The 11,805-nt window shown below is 39.0% G+C and overlaps 1 protein-coding gene across 1 annotated transcript in view; it reads left to right on the top strand.

The window, feature by feature from the left end:
• LOC110538705 (IgGFc-binding protein) overlaps positions 1 to 11,805 on the top strand; it is a 28,318-nt gene continuing 16,513 nt past the window's right edge. Inside the window, exons 1-3 of the mRNA XM_036962226.1 lie at positions 1 to 10; positions 6,877 to 7,076; positions 11,396 to 11,450. Coding sequence (XP_036818121.1) covers positions 1 to 10; positions 6,877 to 7,076; positions 11,396 to 11,450 — 265 coding nt within the window. The remainder of the gene's footprint in view (positions 11 to 6,876; positions 7,077 to 11,395; positions 11,451 to 11,805) is intronic.

The following is an 11,805-nucleotide window of genomic DNA, read 5'->3' as shown; positions in this document are numbered from 1 at the left end:
ATGGTGACAGGTGTGCGCCATAACGAGCAGCCTGGTGACCTAGAGGCCGGAGAGGTAGCACACGTGACAGCCTCAAACATAAAGCTTTGTATTTAGGCCAAAAAGTGTATTCCTTTGCTGTGCTTTTTTCCCCCAGTATTACTTTAGTGCCTTGTTGCATATACAGTGGGACAAAAAAGTATTTAGTCAGCCACCAATTGTGCAAGTTCTCCCACTTAAAATATTAGAGAGGCCTGTAATTTTCATCATAGGTACACTTCAACTATGACAGACAAAATTAGAAAAAAAATCCAGAAAATCACATTGTAGGATTTTTAATGAATTTATTTGCAAATTATGGTGGAAAATAAGTATTTGGTCAATAACAAAAGTTTATCTCAATACTTTATCTCAATATACCCTTTGTTGGCAATGACAGAGGTCAAATGTTTTCTCTAAGTCTTCACAAGGTTTTCACACACTGTTGCTGGTATTTTGGCCCATTCCTCCATGCAGATCTCCTCTAGAGCAGTGATGTTTTGGGGCTGTTGCTGGGCAACACAGACTTTCAACTCCCTCCAAAGATTTTCTATGGGGTTGAGATCTGGAGACTGGCTAGGCCACTCCAGGACCTTGAAATGCTTCTTATGAAGCCACTCCTTTGTTACCCGGGCGGTGTGTTTGGGATCATTGTCATGCTGAAAGACCCAGCCACGTTTCATCTTCAATGCCCTTGCTGATGGAAGGAGGTTTTCACAAGGGGTTTATATAGAAACCCAAAAACTGCTTAGTTAAGGTTTATTCCGGTCTTCCCTGGCGCACCTGGGCTCCACAGTCACTTTGTGTCAATCTTGTGGTCGAATGCACCGGGTGTTGATCACCCCAGCCTGGCTTAGTTTTGCAGGAAGAGGATGCTTTAGAACAATAATGAGGGTGTTTCTGCTCCTTGATCTATCTATGATTGCCAGATGTGTCCTTGGCTGTATGCTCAGAACGGCTGTGGGGAGTGAAAGTGGGAGAGTAGGAACCAACCCTGAGGCAGGGGAAGTGGTGAAACGGTCTTGTAGTTACACCCCTCCATATGTGCACAGCAATATGCCTTATTTATTACTTTAAGCAGAGAGCTCTTTCCCATTACTAAGCTTCTATACTAAGCTCCTATTATAAAGCTACAAATAATTATATAGGTCCGGCAAACATAGATTTTTTCCTTCCCACATCCCTAAGCAGTTTCCTTCCTGTCCTGCAGCTCAGTTCAGAAGGATGACCAGGGGGGCTTTATTTGGGTCTTCGCGATCAAGCGACTCCTTGTGGAGGGCTATCCGATTGGATATCGGGGTAAAAAAATAAGTACAAAGATGTAGGTAGGCTAGAAGCTATCGCAGTGCTGAATTTCAAGTCGAATGGCCAGGAATCAGATTTGTATCGGACTTCAAACCATCTATCATGGTGATTTGAAATGTGGCTTGACATATCTGATTCCATGCGCTTTTTGGCTGTTCAGACTGCAGGAAAAAGCTTGGGTTTCTTATCGGAATGCAATATTTTTTGATTTGGGTCACTTCAAAATGCCAATGTAAAAAAGGCTTTAGTTAGCCAACCTCTTGACACTTTTCATCCTCATAACTGATTAAGTTGAAATAGGCCTACTACTACTCAGTTATCATGAATCTTGGTACATCTGACTGAGACAAGTATAGCCATGCATGTTGTAACAAGGCATATAGTATTTTCAATATATGGATGTTAGAAGAAATACAGTAGACGACACGAGTCAAAAAGTGATTGATGACCTATTTCATGTGTCATGTGGTTATGCCCATATATGTACATCCTGTCTTTCCGTTCTCACGCTATCGAGTGAGTGCCTCATAGTGCATCTGTTTATGGTAAAGCATGTGTTTGCATTAAAGCTGTCAATATGATTGATGTGCAGTGACCTTGTTGAACTGTGGAATGTGTTTGAACATTTGAAAGAGTAGAGTATTGACTCTCTGCTGTTTAGTAATAATGTATATGAAACAGTAATTTCCAGAGGGGACATGTATTGGTCAGTATAAGTAAAGAGCTGTGAACACTATGAGCGACAAGAATCCTCGAGAGATAAACCACAGAAGACTCTAAATAAATAACACATGGCTCCTAGACCCATTTTAGGTGTATTGTGGTTTAACTTCAATGAATGAAATCGCTGTCTCTCTCTCACTCTCCATGTGTGTTTGTGTGCGTGTATTATCAAGGATCTGTAGCGTCCGGAGGGGAGCTAATGACCTATGTCACCCCCCACAACATGGGGTTGTGTGTGGGAGGTCGTTCGGTAACAAGCAGAGAAACATGCTGATGGCACTATTTTCTAAGAAAGAAATGAAAGAATAATTATACAAATAAACATTTTAATTGATATGAATGGCATTTATGTATAAACATTTTAGAAGAAAATACAAGGGTTATAAAAAATAAAAATGTATTTACCTTCAATGAATGACAGCTGGCCCTATGTCTCTGTGTGTGTGTGTGTGTGTGTGTGTGTGTGTGTGTGTGTGTGTGTGTGTGTGTGTGTGTGTGTGTGTGTGTGTGTGTGTGTGTGTGTGTCCAGGATGCAGGCTGCATGGTAGGTGTCAGGTTACGAGCTGTGGGTTGAAACACAGAGAGAAAATCCTGATCGAGGAGCAAAATGCCTTATATTATCAGAATACAGTTAATATATATATATATATATATATAGTAAAGTGTAGTATTGTTTGAAAGTAATATGTATGTTTTCTATACATTTTAGTTAAAAAAAACGAGGTTTAGTATAATATTGCATAGCACAGCGTGTGCGTGCGTGTGCGTGCGTGTGTGTAAGGTCCTTGAAACAACTGCCTGAAAACAGTGGGGTCCTGTGGCGTCCGAGGATCTCATGACCTCTGAACTTCCAAAAGACTTCTCGGCATATCCATATGTAGGATCAGCAAAAAATATATATATATTGTCAGAAAACAGGTTTATGTGTTCTCGTGAGGTCTCCTGGGGTGGCTGTCTCAATCAATCACGCCATCCTCTTTTTGAAAGTGTACTTGTACTCTTTAAGATGGGCCCTTATGACTTAAACACATCCATTATACCCCCCTTTAATAACCTTTTATTGCACGGGGCTAAATCAGGAGGACACAGAGAGTTTCTTGGTAGTCGTAAACAAATCTACTGTAAAACAAAAGTGTACACCTCACACACAGGGTTATGGACTTAAAAAAGAAGACACCAGTAACATGTCAGATATAGTTTAAATGTATTCATTTTTGAGTTTGCAACCCAATATTCCACTTTAAATACATCACAGAAGACTGAAATGTAACAAAACGCCTATTGTGTTTATTGAGATGTACACTGAGATGTTCTGTTGGGTTCTTTCTCTCTCTCTCTTTCTCTCTCTCTCTCTCTCTCTCTCTCTCTCTCTCTCTCTCTCTCACATACACACACATACACACACACACACACACCCTCTCTTTCTCTCTCAGGCTATGAAAAAAAGACCAAAGACATGACAATGACTCCTGAGTGTTGAACTTTTGCCATCTCTATAGCCACCCTGGTTATTATATGATCCTGATGGTCATCTACGATCGTTGGAACGTCTTGAATAACAATAAGGGGCACATGTACAGTTCCTCTCTAGTTTTAATCCTAGGTTTATGACTTCTAGGGAGTGTTTCCTAGATGCTGTGGTTCAGCATATGCATTGAAGGGTCTTAGATTTTTAGACTGGGTATCTGTAAAACCCTTTGTGACAACTGCTGATGCAAAAAAAGGCTTTTAAGAAATACATTTGGTTGATTGACAGATTTGTATTATTATTATTATTATCATAATCTTTATTATTATTATTATGTTACAGGTGAGACATACCCAGAAATGTCAACATCTTGGCAAGTGCTCAAATCTGTACAGCAGCCCCAGACAATCATGTACAGTAGCTCCAATTTACAAGAATTGGTTTTACAAGGCAGTGATGAAAACAGTTTATATGAGCGCTATTTCAAACATACAATGATATATATTTGATAAAATTACCCATTCAAAACTGTTGTTACAAAATCACTTTGGTATACTTACTTTGGTATACATTGAATGAAATGTTATATAATAATTGATCATCACTCACACACACAGACATGACTTGATCGTTGTTCACAGTTTATTATCATAGTTTGTCATAGTTTCTAATTGTAGTTTATAATCAAAGTTTGAACATAGTTGGCCATAGTTTCTAATCATACTTTCTAGTCATACTTTCTAATCATACTTTCTAATCATACTTTCTAATCATACTTTCTAGTCTGAGAGGTTTTGATATATTAAGAGGGTCAAATAGAACCTAAGAGGGCAGAAGCTATTTTTTATAACCAGTATGAATAAAAACAATGGCTTCTGCTCAATGGCTAAATAGCCTTAATTAAAATAAAATAAAACATATGTCAATGAAAACAATTAAGACAAATCATTCTTAAATAATATATATCTATATACATACATCACATTGAATATTCAACTCACCACTCCATGAGGAAGGGAGGATTCCCAGATGATCTTTTAGCTGTTCTGTCTTCATGCTGTTCTGGGCTGATGGCTGTTGTAGAGGGGAGGGGCCTTTGAGTGAGCTGGGACCTTTTATGGCCCTGCCTCTGGGAGCCTGTCTGCTTGCTATACATGATGAGTGAATGAAAGAGGGCCTACATGTAAGATATTTTGTGCTACAAACATACTTCTACTTGAAGAGGTTTTTTTGACCATTCAGGGATCTACTATCAAACAGTCATGAAATCATGAAGAAAATGAATGTCTACACTAAAAAAATTGAATTTGGTCATAAAAATACATGTTGACAAGCTATATGCATGAAAATAAAGATGCTTACAATATGTGACATATTGGAGACATTTTTGGACACTTATAAGGGCCTCCTATGCCTTGTTATTGATACATGTCTGTAAAGATAGTTTGGTATACGATATATTATACTATTATTATTACTAATATTATACTAAACCTCTGTTGTTTTTAACTCAAATGTATATAAAACATACATATTATTATCAAACAATACTACACTTTAATACCCCATGTAATATATATATATATACATTATTTTTAACTGTATTCATGTAAAATTAAGCATTTTGCTTCTTGATCACGATTCTCTCTCTGTGTGTCAACCCACAGCTCGTAACCTGACACCTACCATGCAGCCTGCAGCCTGGACACACACACACACACACACACACACACACACACACACACACACACACACACACACACACACACACAGACATATGGCCAGTTTTTTTTTTAAACCCTGTATTTTCTTCTAAAATGTTTATACATAAATGCCATTCATATCCTTTAAAATGTGTATTTGTATAATTATTCTTTCATTTCTTTCTTAGAAAATAATGCAATCAGCATGCTTCTCTGCTTGTTACCGAACGACCTCCCACACACAACCCCATGTTGTGGGGGGTGACATAGGTCATTAGCAGATCCTTGTCAACACACACACACACAAACACACATGGAGAGCGAGAGAGAGAGACATCGATTTCATTCCTTGAAGTTAAATCCCAATACACATGAAATTGGTCTAGGAGCCATGTTTTATTTATTTAGAGTCTTCTGTGGTTTATCTCTCGAGGATTCTTGTCGCTCATAGTGTTCACAGCTCTTTACTTATACTGACCAATACCCTACCCCCCTGGAAATTACTGTTTCATTTACATTATTACTAAACAGCAGAGAGTCAATACTCTACTCTTTCAAATGTTCAAACACAATCCACAGTTCAACAAGGTCACTGCACATCAATCATATTGACAGCTTTAATGCAAACACATGCTTTACCATAAACAGATGCACTATGAGGCACTCACTCGATGGCGTGAGAACGGAAAGACAGGATGTACATATATGGGCATAACCACATGACACATGAAATAGGTCATCAATCCCTTTTTGACTCGTGTTGTCTACTGTATTTCTTCTGATGTGATCCGCATTGTTTTTCCACATATACACTTTCTTTTTACAGGTCCACTCAAAAGCATGTGGGATGAAAAGACAATTGTCATCTCACAGCTTCTTTTGACTTCATTGCTTTTCTCAGGTAGCTAGTTATCATATTCCGTCATCTCATCATGTGTACATTTGTATAATAACATTTAGTAAAGCATTATTTAGAATGTTGGTTTTACAACAACCGTCACCAAGAAGCACACAAGTATCACACTATCTTTGCTGATGTAATACAAGAGAATTTAAGTTTCTCCCTTTCTCCCTTACGATGGCTGTGTTGTTTGTCTCCTTCCTTAGTCATTATTGAGGTTCAGTTCCCTATTTCACCAATGGGAGTGACAGCTCTGGACAGTGACATCACCCTTAGATGATCTTTCCCTCCGTATGAAAACCTCAACCTCAACAACGTGATTGTCAACTGGCAGCGTGGAGAGTCAGAGGTGGTCCACAGCTATTACCATGGGAGACATCAGCTGGAAAGACAGAGTGTCGTTTACAAGGGACGAACTCATCTGTTTGAAGACCAGCTCACTGTGGGAAAGGCGTCACTTAGACTGAGTGGTGTGCAGCTGAGTGACCAGTGCCCATACACCTGTGATGTGACAGATGAACAGGGAAGCACCAAGGAAAGCTACAACTTTTAGTGGCAGGTTAGAGACTATTTATTTTTGTCCATTCAGGTTTTTTTTTAAATCTTGCATCTATGAGGGATTAAGAGACTTAAAAGTATTAAGCTATCTGCACAAAATCAGCTTATTGTCATCTACTTGCCTAAAGCCCTCTGCAGTCAGAATTGCAATTTGTTAAGAGCTGAATAGGAGTATTGTTGTTGTTGTTGTTTTTGTTTAGCCCTAGCCCCCTTCAAGGAGCCCCAGCTCTTTGTACAGTCATCCTGTGACAGCTTCATCATCGCCTTCCACTCCTCTCAGGGTTTCCCCCAGCCTGATGTGTGGTGGACGGACTCCATTGGAGGAGACATCTTCAATCAGAGCCACAGCCGTATCGGCCTGGACAGCAGGGGGCGCTATGAGGTCCACAGCTCCATGGAGGTCAGTCCAAACAGTACTCACCATCATTGTTGAAATGAGACTAGAGGTTCTCAATCAAACCTTCACCCGCTCGCTCACCCTCCACCCACTTCCAGGTAAAGCTGCGACCTACTAACAGGTTTAGGGGTAGAGCAATGTGACCAAGTATGGATCACTGATTTAGTGATGAAATATTAAACCATTGCATAATCACTAATGGCTAAACCCTGACAGTGTGTTACTCCTACACACATTCCACAATGTATGAATTTAGACAAAATTTGTAGTCAAAAACCCCCATCCTAAATAAGGATTTGACATTTCACTTCATGAGGGAAAATTAGTCATATGAGCATTTTGTATAGATGTACTGCATGCAAGAATAACACCATTGCAGAGAAAAACTTCCCATGAGAGGAACTGTTTACAATGACCTCAATGAAAGGTTCAGTGACCAGGCAGTACTACTAGACAAACAAGTCTTTGGGAGGGGAAGCTGAAAGCCTGTCTTCCTCTCATCTCTTCCTCTTTTACAGAATGCTGTGAGGTGCCTCTTGCAACCAGGGGCAGACCGGCTTTGGTGTTATTAGGGATAGTTCTCTTAGCAGCATTAGCAATGCCACTCATTTTGTACTTCAGACGCAAGCCTGAAGCACACCGACACCAGATGGTCCCACATGACGACACAACAGGACAAGACGAGGCTCATGAAACAGAAATTTGATAAAAACTAGTTACAAAAGTCTAAGCTGTGTTTCAATGTCACAAATATAGGTGTGTGTGTGTGTGTTGTTGCCTTATTAAATATTTCCAATCCCTCTTGGTAAAGTATTATAGAGTACTGCTGGAAGGAGACTTTGCTACTCCCTGCAACCCTACGTAATCCAGCCTACTTAGATTATTTTGCGATGCAAAGCTGTCAAGGCAAAGGGTGGCTACTTTGAAGAATCTAAAATATATAAATATATTTTGATTTCTTTAACACTTTTTTTGTGGTTCTACATGATTCCATATGTGTTATTTCATAGTTTTGATGTCTTCACTATTATTTCACAATGTAGAAAATAGTAAAAAAAAAGGAAAACCCCTGAATGAGTAAGTGTGTCCAAACTTTTGACTGGTACTGTACATTTTGTCCAATGTTATTGTCAAAGGTGGCCTGGTAACAACAACTGTGGGAAAAGTACTATCCACCTTACAGTTGGACTGGTTGAAAAGTTGATCCTACACCACGAGGTGGATGGAACGTCTGGGGCATATTATAGAAATATTTCAAATTTCATGGCACTTGGAGTCACTCTGTGAGACAGTTCATTACATTAACTATTTACCGTTGCTGCAAAACTTGAATGTGCATTGTCACTTAGATAAGGAATGACATACAACCCTAGTGATAGCAGTTAAAAAAGATGCCCTTTGACACCATCACCCTCAGAGCTAAAGTGTGAAACTTTACTTATATTGATGACAGTGATGAGGCCAGCCTGTGCCCATCCATTCAAAGTGTCAAAGAAACTAAGCAAGAGGAGTGTTTTGTCTGTGAGCTGCAATGCCATGTTGGCCTACTGTTGGTTATAAAACCGATAAATCCACAATAATCAAGAACTTCAAGAAGCATTTCTCTATGGCTGGCCATGCTTTCCTTCTGGCTACCCCAACACCGGCCAACAGCTCCGCACCCCCCCGCACCCCCCACAGCTACATGCCCAAGCCTCCCCAGCTTCTCCTTCACCCAAATCCAGATAGCAGATGTTCAGAAAGAGCTGCAAAACCTGGAACCGTACAAATCAGCTGGGCTAGACAATCTGGACCCTCTCTTTCTAAAATTATCTGCCTCCATGGTTGCAACCCCGATTACCAGTCTGTTCAACCTCTCTTTCATATCGTCCGAGATTCCTAAAGATTGGAAAGCTGCCGCGGTCATCCCCCTCTTCATCCCCCTCTTCAAAGGGGGTGACACTCTAGACCCAAACTGATACAGACCTTTATACATCCTGCCCTGCCTTTGTAAAGTCTTCGAAAGCCAAGTTAACAAACAGATCAACGACCATTTTGAATCCCACCGTACCTTCTCCGCTGTGCAATCCTGTTTCCTAGCTGGTCACGGGTGCACCTCAGCCACGCTCAAGGTACTAAACAATATCAGAACCGTCATCGATAAAAGACAGTACTGTGCAGCCGTCTTCATCGACCTGGCCAAGGCTTTCGGCTTTCGTCAATCACTGTATTCTTATTGGCATACTCAACAGCCTTGGTTTCTCAAATGACTGCCTCACGTGGTTCACCAGCTACATCTTAGATAGAGGGCCTGTTGTCCGGACCTCTGGCAGTCACTATGGGGGTACCACAGGGTTTATTCTCGGGCTGACTCTTTTCTCGGTATATATCAACGATGTCGCTCTTGCTGCGTGTGATTCTTTGATCCACCTCTACGCAGACGACACCAATCTGTATACATCTAGCCCTTATTTTGACACTGTGTTAACAAACCTCCAAACGAGCTTAATGCCACACAACACCCCTTCCGTGGCCTCCAACTGCTCTGAAGCGCTAGTAAAACTAAATGCATGCTCTTCAACCGATCGCTGGATTAGCATCACTACGCTTCGCTACTATGGCTTATTTATTGCCTTACCTCCTTACGCAATTTGCACACACTGTATATAGACTTTTTATATTGTGTTATTGACTGTACGTTTGTTTATTCCATGTGTAACTCTGTGTTGTTGTTTGTGTCGCATTGCTTTGCTTTATCTTGGCCAGGTCGCAGTTGTAAATGAGAACTTGTTCTCAACTGGCCTATCTGGTTAAGGAAAGGTGAAAAAAAAGAAATAAAAGAGAGTACATTTTAAAGTTAGGGTTTAATAAATGTTAGTAGCTCTGTAATGCATTTCAGATACTCACTATATCATGTGTATTTAAGAAATCCTGACCTCACCCCTCTCGTCACACCCCCAAAATCCTCATGGTTCTATAGTCAATTCTTGTTCAGACCTCTGTCACCCTATTCTTGATCGAGCTGCCAGTAAATAAAGATGTGGCTCTCATATCCTGTTTCAATAACAACGTTTCTGTAATGGTTTCCATGGTTGGTTTTATTTGTGTAAGCTCTCCTCGCCCGTCTCCTATTGACATTCACTTAAGCCATGTTCTGTTGACATACACTTAAAACATCCATATGTAAGTAACGAGCACTTCTTCTAATCCATGTTTAAATATTGCCTTAAAACAATAAATTAAAAGCACATGATAATTTGAATAATTTGAAAGTACATTGTTATTTTATATTATAAATAAATCCATGAATATGTTTTATTTTATATATATTGAGGTAGATTGAGGTAACATTTTATGAAACAGATGTTTGTTTCCAATTTCTTTTAAAAGTATTGTTTATGAGGAATAATACAATGCTTACATTTTACATTTTTTATTTCACCTTTATTTAACCAGGTAAGCTAGTTTTAGCAACTGCAACCTGGCCAAGATAAAGCATAGCAGTTCGAGACATACAACAACACAGAGTTACACATGGAATGAACAGAACATACAGTCAATAACACAGTAGAATTTTTTAAAATTAAAGTCTATATACAGTGAGAGAAAATAAGGTCAAATAAGGGAGTTAAGACAATAAATAGTCCATGGTGGTGAAGTAATTACAATATGGCAATTAAACACTGGAATGGTAGATGTGCAGAAGATGGGTGTGCAAGTAGAGATACTGTGGTGCAAAAGGAGCAAAATAAATAATTACAGTATGGGAATGAGGTAGATGTATGTATGCCTAATGTAAATGTTTTGATTAGATGGAAACTTCAGACACGCAGTTGTCAATATACGCATTACAGTCATGCATATGCTATGTTGACTTAATAAGTACGGTAATTCAATATTTTGTCAAGGATGTGTTATTTTTTACCCATCCTCTTCACAATATAAGACACCCTCTCATCCCTCCCTGTCTGTTATATCCTTCATGGTCCCACCAACAGGTAAAGTACGGACATCAAGTCAGTCTTTTGGATTAGAATAAATGGTGAATAGAATCAGTTGAAGACCAAATTATTACAGAGCTGAAAGTGAATTGAAATAAACTATTTCTTATCTTTGTAAATACATGTACAATGTATAAATGCAAACTAATTTATATTTACAAAATATTTATGTCATTTTTTGATGTATATAAATGAATGAAAGTAAATGCATTTAAAATGAATTATATTTGTTTTCTCTCCTGTCATTAGCTTTTCTATAATATAATCTAAAACCAAACTAATTTCGTTTTTACATCCATTTTCCATTTTTTCCCCATGTCATTTGTTGACTGTGCATTTTAGTTTCCAGCCATGGGGACAACTTTAGAGCTTTGTGTGGCTGTCAGCCTATTCATAGGTAAGAATCACAGTTTACCTTTCAATATTCCATGTTATGTAATTACTACCAGAATTGAGCAAGTTGATTATTTGTTAATATCTAACATTATGGTGAAACATACAGTGCCTTGCGAAAGTATTCGGCCCCCTTGAACTTTGCAACCTTTTGCCACATTTCAGGCTTCAAACATAAAGATATAAAACTGTATTTTTTTGTGAAGAATCAACAACAAGTGGGACACAATCATGAAGTGGAACGACATTTATTGGATATTTCAAACTTTTTTAACAAATCAAAAACTGAAAAATTGGGCGTGCAAAATTATTCAGCCCCCTTAAGTTAATACTTTGTAGCGCCACCTTTTGCTGCGATT

The sequence above is a fragment of the Oncorhynchus mykiss genome, chromosome 2, assembly GCF_013265735.2.
Source record: "Oncorhynchus mykiss isolate Arlee chromosome 2, USDA_OmykA_1.1, whole genome shotgun sequence".
NCBI classification, from domain to species: domain Eukaryota; kingdom Metazoa; phylum Chordata; class Actinopteri; order Salmoniformes; family Salmonidae; genus Oncorhynchus; species Oncorhynchus mykiss.
Note: the sequence above shows the minus strand (reverse complement) of the source record. Positions and strands in the feature narration are given on the sequence as shown.